This window comes from Bradysia coprophila, chromosome II (genome assembly GCF_014529535.1).
Source record: "Bradysia coprophila strain Holo2 chromosome II, BU_Bcop_v1, whole genome shotgun sequence".
Classification (NCBI taxonomy): domain Eukaryota; kingdom Metazoa; phylum Arthropoda; class Insecta; order Diptera; family Sciaridae; genus Bradysia; species Bradysia coprophila.
Window position 1 is genome coordinate 992,864 of NC_050735.1, and position 19,321 is coordinate 1,012,184.

The window sequence follows — 19,321 nt, forward strand, 5'->3', positions numbered from 1 at the left end:
TGGTATTACCATATGCATATTTGGGGCCTAGCTGATAGTCCGGGCTGTGATTGTGGCGCCTTGAACCAGACAATGACACACATTGCTACTGAGTGCCCATCAAGAGCGTTTTCGAATAACATAGAGGAGGTGCACGAGGTCACGACCGGAGTACGAGAATGGCTTAACGGACTGGACCTACAACTGTAATTTCTGTGATTAATTGTTATAAATGTGATACTTGACGAACAGTTCTTAACTGTGATATTTGTATAGCCGACCTTTGTATAAACACATACGCTAAATAAATAAATAGCCACCAGGTTGAAGGCTATCGAAATGGTAAGGTATTGTAATGTTTGCTTTCGATGCAAAGATGCCATGTAGTTCATCGTAGAAAGGACATATCTTCCGTTTGTAGTCCTCAATTGTTCCTGATTCGACACCTTGCCCTGTTCCTTCTAGCCACTTTTTCATTTCCACAAATTTCGCCCGAAAGTAATGCAGTTTTGCCTTTAGCTGTTTCCATGATACATCTTTCAACTCGAGGCTTTGAATCATTTTGTCATAAAACATTTCGGCCGTTGGTTTCTGCAAATATTTACCAAATCCAAAATTGGTTGAGAAAAGACGAAAAGTTTTAATGTTTTACCTCGAAAGGTTTATTCGCGTTCATCTTGTCCAAGATGTAGTTCAACATCATTGATGATTCTTCGCTCGTCAACTTTCTTACAGGCTTTGTACGTACTCGTGTACGTTTTCCATTTGGATTTTTCGGCATTTTATTTACCCAGGAATAGTACATTACTATGCAAGGGAAGTAAAGTGATATCTCGTATCCAGATGAGAAAAAGTATCCGAGGGCGGCAGCCCGAGGTACTTTTACTCATCGTGATACGAGATATCACTTTATTTTCCGTGTGTAGTACGACGTTTTACTATGCGAGTGATGTAAAGGTTATTGCCTATACATGTAATAGCCTTATTACATGCACCAGCATAGTAAAACAATTTATTGCTTGCCCCAAGCGAAAATTGATTCTTACATATCAATTTGGCCCCTGCGAAAATTGTCGATTACATGAGGGATATTTGTGTGACACTATCGTCAAGGAATCTCTATTTTCGCGGGGTGCACAGTCATTCACGTAAAACGAGTTTTCGCGGGGTGCAGCCAGATGAAGGAGAATGCATCATCTGAAATATTTAATGCCTTCCAACAGAAAAAAAGAAAATAATTATTGATGTTTTGTGTTTTTGAACACAAATTTTCCAGTGGCGTGAGTTGAATGTCGCAAAAGCATTTGAATTATTTCGAAAAGAAAATCACAAAACTGAAAGTGTCAGCCATTTTTTGCTCCAGCAATAAATTCAATGTTTGTAATGAACACATGGCAAACACTTTTAGTTGCGTATTTTTCACTTATATTCGAGAACACTAAACACTTTGCTTATGTTAGACATTATTCACTTCACTTCACTGCAAAATTTTTATTCTAAATAACGAAAACAACAAAATTAATGCATTATCCTGAAACGGAAAAACAATTCAGTGACAAGCCGACTGTTGTGACCGTTGTGACGTGTATTGAGATTACTGCTGTAACAATACCAACATAACATTAGTGTTGTTTTCGGGATTTTTTTCTTCGTAGACGTGTGAGCCAATTTTGGAGGGTTCGGCGGTATACTAGATTCGTTGTTACTGCGTTAAGGAATTGATATGTAAGAATCAATTTTCGCTTGGACAAGCAATAAAATAGAATACAGTGAAAGCTGCTGCCATGATTCATTACTTGGGGAAACAATTTTGAAACTCGCAACTAACGCGTGTGTGTTTAAGCGCCTCGGTTTGAAAACTGTTATTTTGACGAGGGTAGTTACATACCTCGCCTTCGGCTCGGATATGCAAACTCTACCCTTGTCAAAATAACAGTTTTCAAACCTTGGCGCTTAAACACACACTTGTGAGTTGCTCGTATCTCAAAATTGTTCCCCCATGCCATGTAATGAATCATTTTCGCAGCTTGCACTGTAACCTACTATTCTTGTCTTTCCGATACACGCGTGAGTGATTAGTTTACTTCAAGTATTCAAGACAAGTAGAGAAACATCAGTATGGCCTACATTGATTGAATTGCATGCTCGATGATTCTTATTCAAATAATGTCAAAATTTTATACTTTAAACTTTATACTCGAGTATAAAAGTTTAAACTCGGATCGGGAATTGCCCTATTAATTCTTTATTGAATAATTAGTTTAAAATTTTCGTTTAAACAATGTTTAATACTTAATCAGGCTAGTGTTCAGCAATAATAAAACTTAAATCAAACCATTCAATTGGCAGTCGAACCATCAGACAAAATCAAATTTTGTTAAAATAATAGAAAATTTTACTTTCTTTTTACAACTAATTTAATGCTATTAATGCCGAGGGGTAAATCACTGATTTTATGACAAGGATTATATGGGATTATTTGGTGATTATATGGGATTATATGAGATAGAGATTACCCCTCGATTCATGCTATCATGCTAGAAGCAGTGCGGTGTGAGATACTCCGAAAGGATTGTTCCGACTCGATGAAAGTTTTTTTTTCACTGTTGTGTTCTCGTTTATAGTAGACCCGGGCGCCGGCGCCAGCCGTTGACAGTTGTCGAATATTTAGCTCAGGGGCGCGTACAAGAATTGTATTTCATTCACTGAAGTTAACTTTTTTCGCTCAGTCAACACAGTCAAAGTTAACTATGAGGTTAGATTCTACACGTCCGGTTTTGTCCGTGAAGAGTTATCTTGTCAGTGAAACTTGACATTATATGTAAAACGGTTTTCGATCTTCGTGTTGATGAAAAATAATAATTCTTAGTGATGACACTGTGTTTAAACAGTGAAAATCAATTAGTTAAATTTTGTTAATTTTTTGTTAATATTATTGTCAAAATTCAATTTCATTAAGCGCGTTCACTGAGCGACGAAAAAATAGAATTTCTGTACGGGCTCCTGAGTTCTGAATCAAAATTAGTTACGGTTAATTTTTATATTATTCATATTTCGATTTTATGTGTCTACATAAAAAGCTAAATTTTTTGAGTGAGTGAAAAAAGAAGATCGACAATAACAAACAAACCGAGTTAATCAATTGTCGTCGTTACTATCAACGTTGACAAAAAGTTTACTTTTAACTATGTCATACTTGTCGTGAATAAATAAAGTTTATGTACTGTAATGTCATAATATTCACAATTTGGTGACACTTTTAGAATCAAAATGAGCAAGATTTAAACACGTCATTCTCAGAACGTCAATTTACGAACTGAAAATTTCGATAATGTTTCATTTGCGCACGGCTAACTTCGATAATTTCTCATTTATTCACGGCGAACTTCGATAATTTCACATTTATTCACTGAAAATTGGCAGATTCTTGGCAGTGTACTAGATCCGAGATTTATTTGTGTGGAATATGAATGTTTGACTGTGTCATGGCGTGTTGATGTTTCAGTTTGATTTTTTAAATTAGTTTTTTATGGTGATTATGACATTACAGTAGATAAAATCTTGTTCCTAACACGGTAATAAATGGGGGTTTTGCGCACACGATGTGTTGCCGTTACGAGCGAAGCGAGTGAGCAAAACACTCCAATTTAATACCTTGTTATGAAAATAGCTATTTTTCTACAACGTATCAACGTATGGCTATATATTTGCGTAGTAAATACCCACTGCACTAAAATTTTGATTAGGTGGATGGTAGATGGTGGCGCTGAGGTATTTATTTTGTTAATGTATCTTTAATTTCATGATGATTTATTAGGTCGCACTATTTTAATTATTTTTTTAACATTTTCAAAAATGTTAGCAAAAGTTATCGACCAAGCCAAATATAAAGTGCGGAAAATTTTGATTATTTTATTTTTATATTGTGTTGTGTGTGATTCTACATTTAATGCATTGGGCTTACTAGTAGCATAAACACCAAGCAAAGCCAACATTTCCTCGTATAAGGATTTTTTTTAATTAAAATAAAAATATCGAAACGAATTTTCTCTACAAATCATTTTCCGTTCAGCGCCGTTTTTGCGCCTAAAGCGCCGCCGCCGCCGATAAAAAATTTGACGTACGCCGCCGCCGAGTTTTGAAAAATCGGCTCAGACGATTTCAGCCGCCGCGGATACTTAGAAAAAAAATTACAGCCGCCGCCGAAAAATATCGACCGGCGCCCGGGTCTAGTTTATAGGGAATACAATCTGAATGTGATTCTGAAAAATTCCGGAAAATGCTTTTTAGACATACGATGTGTATTGTTACAAATGAGGTGTGCGATTCGCGAGACACTTCTAGTGCCTAAAAAAGCATTTCGCATTTGTCACTCGGTGGTAAAATAGTTATTTATGCAACGTGTTGCATACACGTTTTCTGCAACAAGCGCGAAAAGTGAACTTTTGAAATGCAAATTCTACAGAAAAATTGTTCCTATCATATAATTTCCATATAAACCGCTTGAGTCTCCAAATGATCTTAAGATATATTCGCGTATATTAATTTTAGATAATATAAGCTAAAGTTGCACTTAATACGCGTCTTTGCAATGAAAACACTGCAACAACTCCACAAGAAAATATTTCTGCAACAAAAAACACTTGCAACTTTTTCAATCATTCAATCAAAGAGGGCTATGATCATAAAACTACTGCAAGACATTTCGTTTAAATAAGTCTTAGAAGTCGAGTGGTACGCATCATCTGTGTCGTGTTGTAAAAGAAAAATGAGTGTACAAAAAATTTGTTGAATGGTGCGAGAGTAAGAAAACAGACCCTGTGTGTGAGAAGGTTTTGCAATGTTATTTTAACGAGAAAATCAACGCCATGAAACCCTCAACATTGTGGAGCTTGTATTCGAAATTGAAGGCGACGATATTCTTAAATCGGAATGTGGATATCAGCAAGTACGCGACTCTACATGCATTTTTGAAACGTAAAAACTTTGGACATGTTTCAAAGAAGTCGGATATTTTGTGTGCAAAGGACTGCGTTTGTCTTGAATGGATTTCACATTTCTTTCACATTTCACCCCTAGTTGCGAAAAGACTTTTCGCAACAAGTGAAAAATCCCCATCATGCTATTCAAAGTAGGCATGAAAAAGTTCACTTTTCGCAGCGCAGTTGCAGAAATAACTATTTCTGATAATTCCAATTCAATAAATGCATTCACCTGTTTCTTAATGTTTCATATCATTGATCTTACGCAACGCAACAATCTACACAACATTGACGAAATTCTACGCCATACATCTAAGCATTCTAAACGCCTTGACCCTTTGCTTTAAGTGGATCTAAACAAGTGTACAAAGTCACTATAATATTTAATTAAAAGGCTTGTCATTCGAGCGTATCAAAATGTGTAAGTACGTACACCACCCCAGTTCAAATTTAGCAAAGCGGTAAAACGGTCGATAAATACAATTTAAAGAAAATGTATTCATTTCAAGTAGGCAAAACACTCCAACAAATTATAGAAATATTTTACCTGAGTGGAATATGGCAAAGCAACGAAGAATCCAAATACCGCAGAATCAGCAAGAGATTATTCTACACTTTTTTCGGTGCTTTATTCCCAATTTTTCTTGAAATTAATTCTTTTCTATGTGCCGATCGAAACGAATCTATTTTCTCAGTACAGGCTGCATTTATAACGGCGGTTATATACGTGAAATTATTGCACCTCCTCTTCAAAAAACAAGAATTTTTGAATGACCCTATCGTTGTTCACTCAATCGAAAATCGTGATGAATACGAGCGAACGAACAAAAAAATGAAGAAATTTATAAGTTGCGTACGTCCATATTGTTTGGCGATAGCTATTACTGCTGCTTTGCTCATTGTCACACAATTACCATTATGTTCTACCGACAAAGGATTGCCTTTATTTATCAGTTTTTCGTGGAATAACTCAGAAATTGTTTATTGGTTGGCATACTTGTTCATATCGCTGTCAATGGTGTTGTACTTAGGGTTCCCATTCGTCCTCTTTTTAGAGGACATGTCCTCTTTTTTCGTCTCGTTCTTCTTTTTTACAAACATTCTAAGAACATCACTTTTTTGAAGAAGACGTCCTCTTTGTCCTCTTTTTTCAGGTCTTTTTCTTTTTTAAGTAAATTTGATGCAGCTCATACCTAAAGAACAAAAAAATTTCGCTGCGCGGCATTAAGGGGCCGTTCATAAATTACGTAACGCAAAAATTGATAATTTTCAGACCCCCCCCCGGGTCTGTAACGCTAAAATGTATGGAACTTTAAAAAAAATGTATGGACCGTAACGCCAGGTCAACACCCCCCCCCCGGGTATTTGCGTTACGTAATTTATGAACGGCCCCTAACTAATAATCTTCGTTGTCAGATAAAATCTGAAAGGTAATACAACGAACTCTTGATCACAAAAATTTTTTAGCTCGCTCCACTCGTATTCTTTACCACCTCATTCTTTCATACATTAAATTAAAAGTTAGTCATTTTACAAGAACAGTCTAGCATTGTGTGAGATACCAAAGATCACGCAAGGATAAGGTAAAACGAAGTCTGTATTCAGGTAATATGAAGTGGATGCTATCACTGAGAAGAAATTCAAAAGAATATCAGGAAGATTTCAGTGCATATTGCAAAGAACATTTTTGATTTTTTTGTTTGCAGCATGAACTGTGGTGTAAATTACACAATAGTTGCACATAGTTGCACAGTCGCTGTAATTCCGCGTCAGAAATTTTCCTCCTCTTTTTTGAATGTGAAGGCGTCCTCTTTTTGTCCTCTTTTTTGATGCCAAAATGTCCTCTTTTTCAAAATTGAAAAATGGGAACCCTAGTTGTACTGCGTAGTAAATTTTATGACTGTTCTCGTTTGGTACATAATGTTGAACTATTCTGTGGAGTACCAATTGTTGGGAAATAAAGTGAAACGATTGGAGTGAGAATCGTCACAAATCATGACAAAAACGAGGTACAAAAGAAAATCAGGAAAACATTGCTGAGCCAGAAAACCTATAATTCGGTACAACAAAGTAAAGAATTCGTCGAAAATTTAATTGTTTTGGCCAAAGCTCATCGAAACGTGACTGAGTATGACTTCGTACAGAATCGAAAATCGATTTCCAATTAAAATGTGATTTTCTTTCCAAAACAGAACCATTGAGCGATTCAGGTCCTGTTTCACAACATTATTTTTGGGTCAAATCACAACCAGTGCCATAACTATTTGTGTTGCAGTTTACAGTTTAGCCTTTGTGAGTATTATTGAAATACCGAAGATCACAATAATGTTCAGCTCGTAGTCTTATCTCAATTTAGGGTTCGAATCAAAATATTGTTCAAACAGAGTTTTTTGTGGTTGAACTGCTCTATGGAATTTTCGATATTTTTCTGGTTATGTACTTGGCAAACGATATTACCCTGGCGAGTGACCGACTATCTTACTGCTTATTTGAGTCAAATTGGATAGAGCAAACTGAATCATGTAAGAAATATGTTCTCATCATGGGCGAAGTGTTGAAGCAACCACAACAGTTGGTGGTATTGATATATCCAATGAACTTGGAAACTTTTATGACGGTGAGTGAATGATTTTGAAGTTGATTTATTGTTGTAAATAAACTTCTTCATTTCCAACAGATTATTAACAGAGCATACAGCATGTTCAACATCTTAAAAAGCTTTCAGTGAAAAAGCAATGAAACGAGACCATAAAGTCTGCTGGTTAATGTTTTTTTTTTCTCGATTCCCTTGTTTTATTAAGCCTTCACGCTTGATTCTATGACACAGACTTAAAAATTGTACATTTTCTGGTAATTCTAAATTTAATAAACGCCTGCGCATTGGCCATTTCCTTTACGTGGCTCAAATCAGCACTACGCATTGACTAAGTCAATACATTTAACTAAAAGGCGTGTCGTCCGAGTATATCATAATCCAAGTGTGTGTACCTAAAGCACTAGTATAAATTTAGCAAACCAAAGCACCTAGCAGGGTAATAGAAAAAAATAAAGTAGTACTTTAATCGAAGTATGCGAATACCTTTTTTTCATAATGTCAATGCAAAATTACCATTAAGGCTACTAATGGTAGTATTGGTATCAAAAAACTACTCTATTTGACGTGTAAAAACCTCTATTACCCTGCTAGGTGCTTTGAGCAAACGGTTAAAACGGTCCAGTTACCAATTTGGAATATGACAATGTGACAGAGAATCGGAGAAGTCAGGGGTAATAGGAAAATTGGGGCTGGATTTAATTAAAAAAATTGGAAGTAAAATCACCGATGGCTACAAATGAAAAACGTAAGACATCCTGTTTAATTCAACGCATCAGTATATCGCCATTCAAAAAGGAACCGTGGCATCGATTTTGGACACAATTCCACCATCAAAAGATTTGAAGGAGGTGTTTTATCTTTGACATTCATTGACAGAGAATCTAATTCCAGTAAGATCGGCAAGAAATTGTTCTACACTTTTTTCGGTGCTTTGTTACCAATTTTGCGTCTAATGCATTTGAAACCGATCAGCACCGATCGAAATGAATCCATTTTTCTAACACAGGCTTTTTCGGATTTTCGGCCATTTGCTTCAAAAATGACCTTTCTGGGACGATTGATTTAAGACACTTTCGCTTTTACCCATCACTTCGTTTGGGTTACAATTCGCGAATATATATAAAATCAATCATACAATGCACATATGTATACTTAATCGTATGTTAATGTTACATACTTGGTCAAGTAAGTGAGTCATGATTGCACGAGTGTGAATGTGTACGTGAGTACATATCTGAGTGTGAAGGTTTACGTGGCTCAAATCAGCACTACTCAAGTGTACAAAGTCCACATTAAGTATTGTATAATTGAAAGGCATGTCATTCAAAGGATACCACAACTCTCGCCAGCCACAATCGTTATTTTAATGTTGTTAGAGAATTGTGTGTATACATACACCACATCAGTATAAATTTAGCAAACGATTGTGACGGTCAATAATAGAATTCAAAGAAAATGTATTCAATTCAAGCGGACAAAACATTCCAGAAAATCATAAAAATATTTTATCTGAGTGGAATATGGCAGCGTGACGAAGAACCCAATTACCGTAAAATCGGCAAGAAATTGTTCTACACTTCCTTCGGTGCTCTGTTACCGATTTTCTTTGCAACCAATTCTGTTCTATGCGTCAATCGAAATGAATCGATTTTTTCTGTACAGATAGCAATTCTACTATGGGTTGTATACTTGAAATTTTTGTACCTTCTGTTCAAGGAGCAAGAAATTTTCGATTTTTTAAATGATCCGACAGTTGTTCACTCCATTGAAAATCGTGAACAATACCAGCAAACAAACAAAAAGATCAAAAAATTTATCGGATTGGTTCGCCTATATTTTTTTACGCTATGTTTAACTGCTGCCTTGCTCATTATTGTAAAATTGCCAATATTCTCCACCGATAAAGGATTGCCTGTTTTTATCAGCTTCACCTGGAATGATTCAGAAATTATCTATTGGTTGACTTACTTGTTCCTATCATTGTCAATAGCGTTGTACTGCGTAGTAAATTTTATGACTCCATTAGTTTGGTACATAATGTTGAATTATTCTGTGGAGTACCAATTGTTGGGAGATAAATTGAAAAACTTAGAGGGCAAAACGATCAAAAATGAGGCTCAAAACGAGAATAAGCAGGAGAAAGGCACGAAAAAAATGTTAGGTCAGAAAACCTACAATTTGATACAACAAAGTAAACAATTCGTCGAAAATTTAATAGTTCTGGTAACAGCACATCGAAACTTGAACGAGTAATGATGTCCCATATTCAGAAGTAGTATTTCAAATTTAATCGAAACTCTCTTTCGACAAAAACAGAACAATCGAACGATTCAGATCCTGTTTCTCAACATTATTTCTGGCCCAAATCACAACCAGTGGCATAATAATTTGTGTTTCTGTCTACAATTTGGCCTTTGTGAGTATTTTGTTACCGAACCAAAAGTCAAAAAGCTGTTCTAGCCAAAGTTTTATCTCAATTTAGGCTTCAATGAAAAATATTTTTCAAGTAGAATTGTATGTTGCTGTGTTATTCTATGAATTTTTTGATATTTTTCTGGTTATGTACTTGGCAAACGATATTACCCTGGCGAGTGACCGACTATCTTACTACTTATTTGAGTCAAATTGGATAGAGCAAACTGAATCATGTAAGAAATATGTTGTTATCATGGGCGAAGTGTTGAAGCAACCACAACAGTTGGTGGTCTTGATATATCCAATGAATGTGGAAACTTTTATGACGGTGAGTGAATGAGTTTTAAGTTTATTTGTGGTTGTAAATAAACATCTTCATTTCCAACAGATTATTAACAGAGCCTACAGCATGTTCAACATCTTAAAAAGCTTTCAGTAAACAGCCAATGAAACGAGACCATAAAGTCTGCTGGTTAATATTTCGTATCTCGATTCACTTCTTTTATTAAGCGTGAAGTTGGCTACACGACATAGACTTAATTGTAGATTTTCTGAATTCTAAATTTAATAAAAGCTTTCGCCTTGTTCGCTAATAAAATTTAAATTAAACCATTCAGTTGGCAGTGGAACCATCTGATTAAACGAAACTTTATTAAAATAGTAGAAAATTTACTTAAATTTCACTTTCTTCTTACAACTAATTTATTGCTACGCCGATCGTTTGGACTCGTGTTCGGTCAGTTAATTGCACCTACTCTGATCAATAGCTGTTTATTCAATCAATAGATTAAGATTGGCTCGTTGTGTTTGCCAACATTGCAATGTCAAACATATGTACAATTAAAATATCTTGAAATTGTCAATAACGTGTGGCAACGTATAAAAAACCAAAACCAAATCAGCGGACACCCGAATTTCTATGGCGAACGAATAAAACTTGCTGGAGACGATAGAGCGTGAAAAACTGTGAAGCAAATCCGTTTCCGCCCGTTAAAAAATGTTGCTAGCGGAAATCGTCGTAGTATATGCGTTTAAAGATGCAAACATCTGCCTCGGTAATAGTGTTGCATGACCAGTTGACTGAGATCAAATTTTCAACAGTTTGAGGCAATAAAGGAAGGATTAACCTGAAACGGCAATTCCTTCTTGAGTCTTAAATCGTTATTGTCGGAAAATACACAAGGCTTTTGGCATACCTTATTTAATAAATGCATTCGCCCAACGCACTCCAAAATTTGAGTGCGTTGATTCACCTGTTTGCTAATGTTTCAAATCAAATCATGGAACTACGTCATCACGGTGTGCCTGAACCAAATTTAAACAAAAATTTTTGCACCTCTGATTTTTCTTCTTATTTCTCTTTTTTGGGTCATAACAAACAACTTTTGTTCGAGGGGTAGGTTGGCGCAGCGGGCGCTTTTCGAAAAAATTCCGAAAACGTCATCTGAAGTCCATTATTTGGCCGTTTCCAGCACTTTTAATAACTGTTGTGGGCTAAATGACTTATTATATAAACTTTGGTAATTCATCTGATCATTGAAAGTGATCAAGAATAATGTCTAATAGTTATAAGAACTTACTAATTGCCACTAAATGTGACAATTATGATGGGATTCTTCGATATATGTGAGCAGCGCTCCAAAATTTCGGAGTAGCCGTACGTAACAGCATTGTAGGACCAATCAGAGTTCAATATGACAACAGTTTCCTAATGTTAGTATCTTTTCGATGTCTTTGAGGTATATAAAAGCGATTCTCCATTTAAATTTTATATTTTTCGTTACGAAAGTGTCGGCTTTGGTGGTTTCGGTTTCACGGAGGTCCTTTAACTTAGCTACATTTTTTCTTTAGTGTTGCAATATTGGACACAAAGACGACTAGATAACATCACAAAATGTTTTAATATATTCGGAATGGCTAGAAAAATGTATGACAAAAAATGTCACTCGAATCTTCAAAAAATATAGACGGTACCAGCTTACTGATCGTCGTCGAATGTACCTAATTTTAAATAAATTATAAAAAAATATATTTAAACAACTAAAAATGTAATAATTTTTATTTTTTGTCATTTAATTTTTCTTTCTTTCTAAGTCTTTCGACTATGAAAATATGAAATTAGTATAAAACTGGATTAATATGACTTATAACCTACGTTATTCCACTGTAAATTGAAAATTAGTTATATTCGCTTACGTTTTTTCACTATTAGCAAGCCGGTACCGTCTATATTTTTTGAAGATTCGAGTGACATTTTTTGTCATACATTTTTCTAGCCATTCCGAATATATTAAAACATTTTGTGATGTTATCTAGTCGTCTTTGTGTCCAATATTGCAACACTAGAGAAAAAATGTAGCTAAGTTAAAGGACCTCCGTGAAACCGAAACCACCAAAGCCGACACTTTCGTAACGAAAAATATAAAATTTAAATGGAGAATCGCTTTTATATACCTCAAAGACATCGAAAAGATACTAACATTAGGAAACTGTTGTCATATTGAACTCTGATTGGTCCTACAATGCTGTTACGTATGGCTACTCCGAAATTTTGGAGCGCTGCTCACATATATCGAAGAATCCCATCATAATTGTCACATTTAGTGGCAATTAGTAAGTTCTTATAAATATTAGACATTATTCTTGATCACTTTCAATGATCAGATGACTTACGAAAGTTTATATAATAAGTCATTTAGCCCACAACAGTTATTAAAAGTGCTGGAAACGGCCAAATAATGGACTTCAGATGACGTTTTCGGAATTTTTTCGAAAAGCGCCCGCTGCGCCAACCTACCCCTCGAACAAAAGTTGTTTGTTATGACCCAAAAAAGAGAAATAAGAAGAAAAATCAGAGGTGCAAAAATTTTTGTTTAAATTTGGTTCAGGCACACCGTGTCATACATTTAAACACTATGACCGTTTACTTTACGTGGCTCAAATCAGCACTAAACAAGTGTACAACGTCAATAATATTTAATTAGAAGGCTTGTCATTCGAGTATATCAAAATGTGTAAATACGTATACCACCCAGTACAAATTTAGCAAAGCATTAAAACGGTCGATAAATACAATTTAAAGAAAATGTATTCAATTCAAGCGGACAAAACGCTCCAGCAAATTATAATAGTAGATTACGTTGGATGCTGCGAAAGTAATTCATTACACAAGGACACAATTTTGTGATACGAGCAAACTCACGAGTAAGTTTTTGAGCAACAAGCTTCGGTAACTGTTTTCGAGGCAAGTGTAGAGTTTGCATATCCGAGCCGAAGGCGAGGTATGCAACTACACTTGTCGAGAAAACAGTTACCGAAGCTTGTTGCTCAAAAACACGAGTGAGTTTGCGAGTTCTACAAAATTGTGTCCGAGAGCAATGAATTACGTCGCAGCATCCAACGTATTCTGGTTTATTGCCTGCTCATGCGAAAATTATTATTTATTATTACACGGCTGTTCTGCAGAAATTCTACATAAATTCAGTATCTCAATAAACCAACACCAACAAAACAAAAATAAATCTGTTCTTTCGATAAAACGTTTACAAACAAATCTAGTGTGCTGACGAAATCGGCTCACACGCTATACGTCTCCTAAAAAATTGATCCCGAAAACAGCACTCGTGTTACATTAGTATTGTCGCAACAGTAGTTACAATTGCGTTGGTGACATGTTGACATTGAATAGTTTTTCGCAGTTAGTATCGATGAAGACGCATTGTTTGTGCAATTATTTTGTTAGTCCTTTTTAATGTTTTCAAAAAAATGTGCAACAAAGTGTAGTGTTTGTACTATATAAGCAAAAGCATTTAGTGTTACAAGTGAAAAATACAACGAAATGTGTGGCCATAAAGTGTTACTTCGGAACATCAAAATTATTGTTACAATAAATATGGCCGACAATTCTGTGTTGCGAATTCTTCTAAAAGTATGTTGTAACCAGATTACTTGCGTAACTAGTTTTTCTGAAATAACTGTGTTCATCGGACAATATTTTTATAAAAAAAAATGGTATTTTAGCGACATTTCTTACATTCTTTTTCGATCGATCGATTCATTCAACAAAAATGATAAAATAAAAGCAAGGCAAATTTTACTTGAAAGAACTGTCAACTTGAAATAAACCCCAAATATCCCTAGTGTAATGGATCACTTTCGCAGGGGGTAAACAAAACAGCCGTGTAATAGTCAATTTTCTCATGGGGCAGGCAATAAAATGTTTTACCTGAGTGGAATGTGGCAAAGTCACGAAGAATCCAAATACCGCAGAATCAGAAAGAGATTATTCTACACTTTCTTCTGTGCTTTGTTCCCGGTATTCTTTGCAACTAATTCTTTTCTATGTTCTGATCGAAAAGAATCTATTTTTTCATCACAGTATGCAATTTTGGCCTCGATCGTATACGTGAAACTTTTGTACCTCCTGTTTAAGAAACAAGAAATCCTCGCATTTTTAAATGATCCGATCGTTGTTCATTCAATTGGAAATAGTGAAGAATACGAGCGAACGAACAATAACAAATTTAGGACTTTCGTACGTCCATATTCTTTGGCGATATTTATAACTGCTGCCTTGCTCATTATTATAAAACTTCCAATATTCTCCGCTGACAGAGGGCTGCCCTTTTTTATTAGCTTCTCGTGGAACGATTCACAAATTGTTTATTGGTTGGCGTACTTGTTCCTATCGCTGTCAGTATTGTTGTACTGCGCAGTAAATTCTATTATTGTACTCGTGTGGTACATAATGTTGAATTATTCTGTGGAGTACCGATTGTTGGGAAATAAATTGAAAAACTTAGGAGTGACAACGACCAAAAATCAGGCGCAAAACAAGAAGGAACATAAGGGAATGAAAAAAGTGTTAGGTCAGAAAACCTACAATTTGATACAACACAGTAAACAATTCGTCGAAAATTTAATTGTTTTGGTAAAAGCACATCGAAACTTGAACGAGTAATGATGTCCCATATTCAGAAGTAGATTTTCAAATTTTATCGAAACTCTCTTTCGACAAAAACAGAATAATCGAACGATTCAGATCCTGTTTCTCAACATTATTTCTGGCCCAAATCACAACCAGTGGCATAATAATTTGTGTTGCAGTTTATAGTTTAGCCTTTGTAAGTATTATTAAAATACCGAAAGTAATAAAAATGTTCAACTCAAAGTCTGATCACAAATTTAGGGTTCGAATCAAAATATTGTTCAGACAGAGTTTTTTGTGGTTGAACTGCTCTATGGAATTTTGGACGTTTTTTTGGTTATGTACATACCTGGCAAATGAAATAACCGTTGCGAGTGACCGTCTGTCTTACTGCTTGTTTGAGTCAAATTGGATTGAGCAAACTGAATCATGTAAAAAATATGTTCTCATAATCAATGAAAGTAAATGGATAGGGAGCACATACGGATTTGCATGGCGCCACCTCAAACGAACTCATTTCTTGTGTAAATTTCCACTAGAAATGAATTCGTTTGAGTTGGCGCCATGTAAATCCGTATGTGCTCCGTCTTGTATGGACTGGCCATACCTACTTATCTACTTTCATTGCTCATAATGGGTGAAGTGTTGTAGCAACCACAACAGTTGGTGATCTTGATATATCCAATGAACTTGGAAACTTTTATGACGGTGAGTGAATGATTTTAAAGTTCATTTTTGGTTGGAAATAAACTTCATTTCCAACAGATTATTAACAGAGCCTACAGCATGTTCAACATCTTAAAAACCTTTCAGTAAACAGCCAATGAAAGGAGACCATCAAGTCTTTTCGCGATTTCCTTCTTTTATTAAGCGTGAAGTTGGTTTCTAAGACATAAATTAAAAATTTTTACATTTTCTGATAATTCTAAATTCATTAATTCATTACAAATGTTGTAATGGTTTTCGTGGTTTTCTTGTAAAATAATGCCATACAAAAAACAATCAAAATTTCACCTTTTATACATTGGAAATCTATTAAATTAAACGTTTTTGTAGATCTGGAAAATGGCATCTTCATAATTTCAATTTCTTCACAGAGTTGAGGTTAGGGTTCTCTATGGATGACAGTGCAGCTGTCAGTGATCGGATTTACAGTTACTCGGACTTGATCTATACTACACCGATCGTTTGGACTCGTGCTCGATCAGTTCAATGCGTTTACTCTGATCCATAGCAGTTTATTTACTCAATTAACCATCATAAAGACATTTTTTTATTTAAAAAGTAGAGTATCTTTGTTGATTAGTTGGTGAAGTTCAGCTGTTGCTGATTCTGCACAAGCTTCAAGTTTAATAATTCTTTATTTATTTAATTTATTGATTCTTACGTCAACCGCAATAAGCGACAATTTTTTCTCTTTTTAAAACAATCAACCATTCCAAGCAAGAAACAATACAATAAAATAATTCCAAAAAGATAATAAAATGAAAACGAAAACACATCAAGAGGTTAACGACATCAACCCTGATCGAGCGATGAGGCAAGTGAGTGGAGATTGAATTGATCCAGCAGCACAGATGGTAGCATCGCTGATCTAACACAGTTCCGAAATATGTCCCTTGACATCGAACGTTTGTACGTGTGGGAGAAGCAGTTGAACATCCTCACAATACTGTTTATAGGCTCATGTTGGCCATAATCCGTTCGGTGGTACTCAACAATAAGGAACTCATGCCTCCGAAGTCCTGTTCGGATGATTAATTCTCAATTTCGAAGCTAATGACGGTGCACGTAGACGGCCGCTCAACAGATCAAAAACGAATAGAACGTTCAAGTTAATTCTTCTACGCCAGATTCTTCTACATCAGAAATTTTTTCTGGATTGCCTCTATCTTCATCATATGAGGGTGCCAAACGACTGAAGCATATTCCAAGTACGAACGAACGTGAGCAAAGTAAACACTTTTAAGAGCCTGAATGTTTGTGAACTGCTTACAAATCCTCTTGACAAATCCCAACATTGAGTAAGCCATAGACGTAATAAATTCAATATGTCGATCAAAGGTAAGTCGTTCGTCCATCCAAACACCAAGATCTTGTATAACTTTCACTCGAGACAATAAAATATATCCATCGATCGAGTATTGAAAATGAATCGGCGAGCGAATCCTGAAGAATGTTATAACCTTGCATTTCTCAATATTTAGATCCAAATGGTTCTGTTTACACCAGTTGGAGAGAGCGTCTAAGTCCATTTGAAGTTGAATGGCATCAGAAATCTTTCGTACTTTTCCACATAATTTTAAGTCATCCGCGTACAACAGTTGCATTGATTTAAAAGTCTTTGTGACGTCATCCATGAACAATATAAACAGCAATGGACCGAGATGACTGCCTTGTGGTACACCAGAGCTGACAACAAATTTCCGAGACTCATGACCCATCATTTTAACGTATTGGAAACGACCACTGAGATAAGATCGGATCCAGCAAACCAGATTGGGATCCATTCCAAGTTTGATCAGCTTCTGAACCAAAATCGAATGCGAAACACTGTCGAACGCTTTCTGGAAGTCCGTGTAAATTACATCGAGTTGTGAACCAGATTCGATAACATTTATTGCATGGCTGACAAACTCCATTAGGTTCGTTGAAGTAGACCGACCTTTGACAAATCCATGTTGCTTCATTGACACCATACTAATACCAGCTCTACTAATACCAGCGCTACATTTCTTTAAAAACCAACTTCACTGCTGTAGTATCGGGTGGAATCGTCATAAAACACAACTATATTGTAGTACTTTATCAATAGAACTGACTATAAGCAAGCACGGTATGCTACGACACAACAACTCTAATTACATTTCGTGAATATAGGAAACCTCGGTTGGCCTGTAGAGACGCCACAATTTTTTTCAGTATACTTCATTCTTTGATGTAACTTGACTGTGGTAATAGTTATTTACATACGTATCGAATCGATTGAGGAGGCCGAAAGAGTTACGTATTAAGTTTTATCACGTACGGATGTCCGGATATTCGGATGTCAAAAATTATACTTCAGGTCTATGTTGTTGACTTGTTTTCTCTTATGTGATAAAATAGAGTACACACTTGTCACTATCAGTCTCGGAAAGCCTCGACTGTTTCGTGACAATATTACACACTTGCGAACGCTCCAGTATGAAGCAAAATTAAACTCACCTTGTAGAACTGTTAAACGATCGGAAAAGGATGTATCCAGAAAAATGTAATTCACCCAAAGCTACTAAAAAGCTCTAAGTTCAATTTTGGACACCTGCACCAAATTTACATATTACATATTTTTCTTCATTTGTTACAGTTGTTTTTCTGAGAGAGTACATAGCATATAAAACAGTCGAAAAAGTTGGATTGTCCGGTTTTGAGATGCAGTCAAAGTTAAGTATGTTTGTCTCGGCATACAAAAGTATGTCGATATGTTATTGTGATAGATAATTTAAAAGGTAATTCCAATTTCAGGACAGGAAAGTGTTCCTACATATTTAATTCTCAATAAAGACATTTGACAATTTTTTAAGAGTTTTAAAAGTCATCAATATTCCCAGTTAATTTTAAGCGCGCAAAAATATTAAAGATTTTCGTTCAAAAAAATCATCAAAAGAATATTTTTGCGCACAAATGTAGGCTAGAATTTTGCCAGGGGTGAACGCTGTTAAGTATTTCCTAAAGTAAATATATGGGCCCATATATCTATCTTGGTATTTCCTTGATATTTTGGCACAAAATTTGAATATACCTTAACGAATTCAAATTTTGCGTGAAAATATCATAATCAATAGACTGTAAAGCACTTAATTGACTGGTAACATCGATGACTTTTAAAACTCTGGTAAATCTAAATATGTGTCGTCTTAAGATGTAGTACACGCTGTAGTAATTTCAAGAAATAATTACTTTATTGAGATCTAAAAAATGAATTATTTGACTCATCCACGGATTCTATTGATCTTGATGCTGGTTTATAAGAGTTTAATGAGAAGCTTGTTCTACGACGTAGAGTAAAAAATGTTACCTTGCTATTTAAATTCAATAAACGCAATCTCTTTGAAGCTCAAATAAAACCATTCATTCCGGCGGGATATCGAACCATCAGATAAAACCAAATTATGTTAAAATAGTAGAAAATTTATTGAAATTTCACTTTCTTCTTACAACTAATTTAATACTACACAGATCTTGGACTCGTGCTCGATCAGTTTAATGCGTATAGATACTCTGATCCAGAGCAGTTTGTATACTCAATTCACCATAATAAAGACATTTTTTTTATTTAAATATTTACAAAATGAAAAAGGACGATTGGGACTGGTCAACACAGTGCGTCGAAATGCTGTCGTGCAAAGAGTGGTTCACTTTTCATAAAGACAGAGGTATTTC

At 35.3% G+C, this 19,321-nt stretch overlaps 2 protein-coding genes across 2 annotated transcripts in view; both read left to right on the forward strand.

Moving 5' to 3' along the window:
* The first annotated feature begins 5,729 nt into the window (after window positions 1-5,729).
* Window positions 5,730-7,733, forward strand: LOC119074042 (odorant receptor 56a-like). Its single transcript, XM_037180020.1, is given in 6 exon segments — window positions 5,730-5,982; window positions 6,837-6,933; window positions 6,936-7,089; window positions 7,154-7,253; window positions 7,318-7,578; window positions 7,639-7,733. Coding segments are annotated over 6 exon segments (852 nt in total). The 5' UTR covers window positions 5,730-5,793; the 3' UTR covers window positions 7,690-7,733.
* A 1,279-nt stretch (window positions 7,734-9,012) lies between these two features.
* The window catches only part of LOC119075071 (putative odorant receptor 71a), a 190,260-nt gene continuing 179,951 nt past the window's right edge, over window positions 9,013-19,321 (forward strand). The window contains exons 1-3 of the mRNA XM_037181495.1: window positions 9,013-9,806; window positions 9,874-9,973; window positions 10,040-10,300. Coding sequence (XP_037037390.1) covers window positions 9,013-9,806; window positions 9,874-9,973; window positions 10,040-10,300 — 1,155 coding nt within the window. The remainder of the gene's footprint in view (window positions 9,807-9,873; window positions 9,974-10,039; window positions 10,301-19,321) is intronic.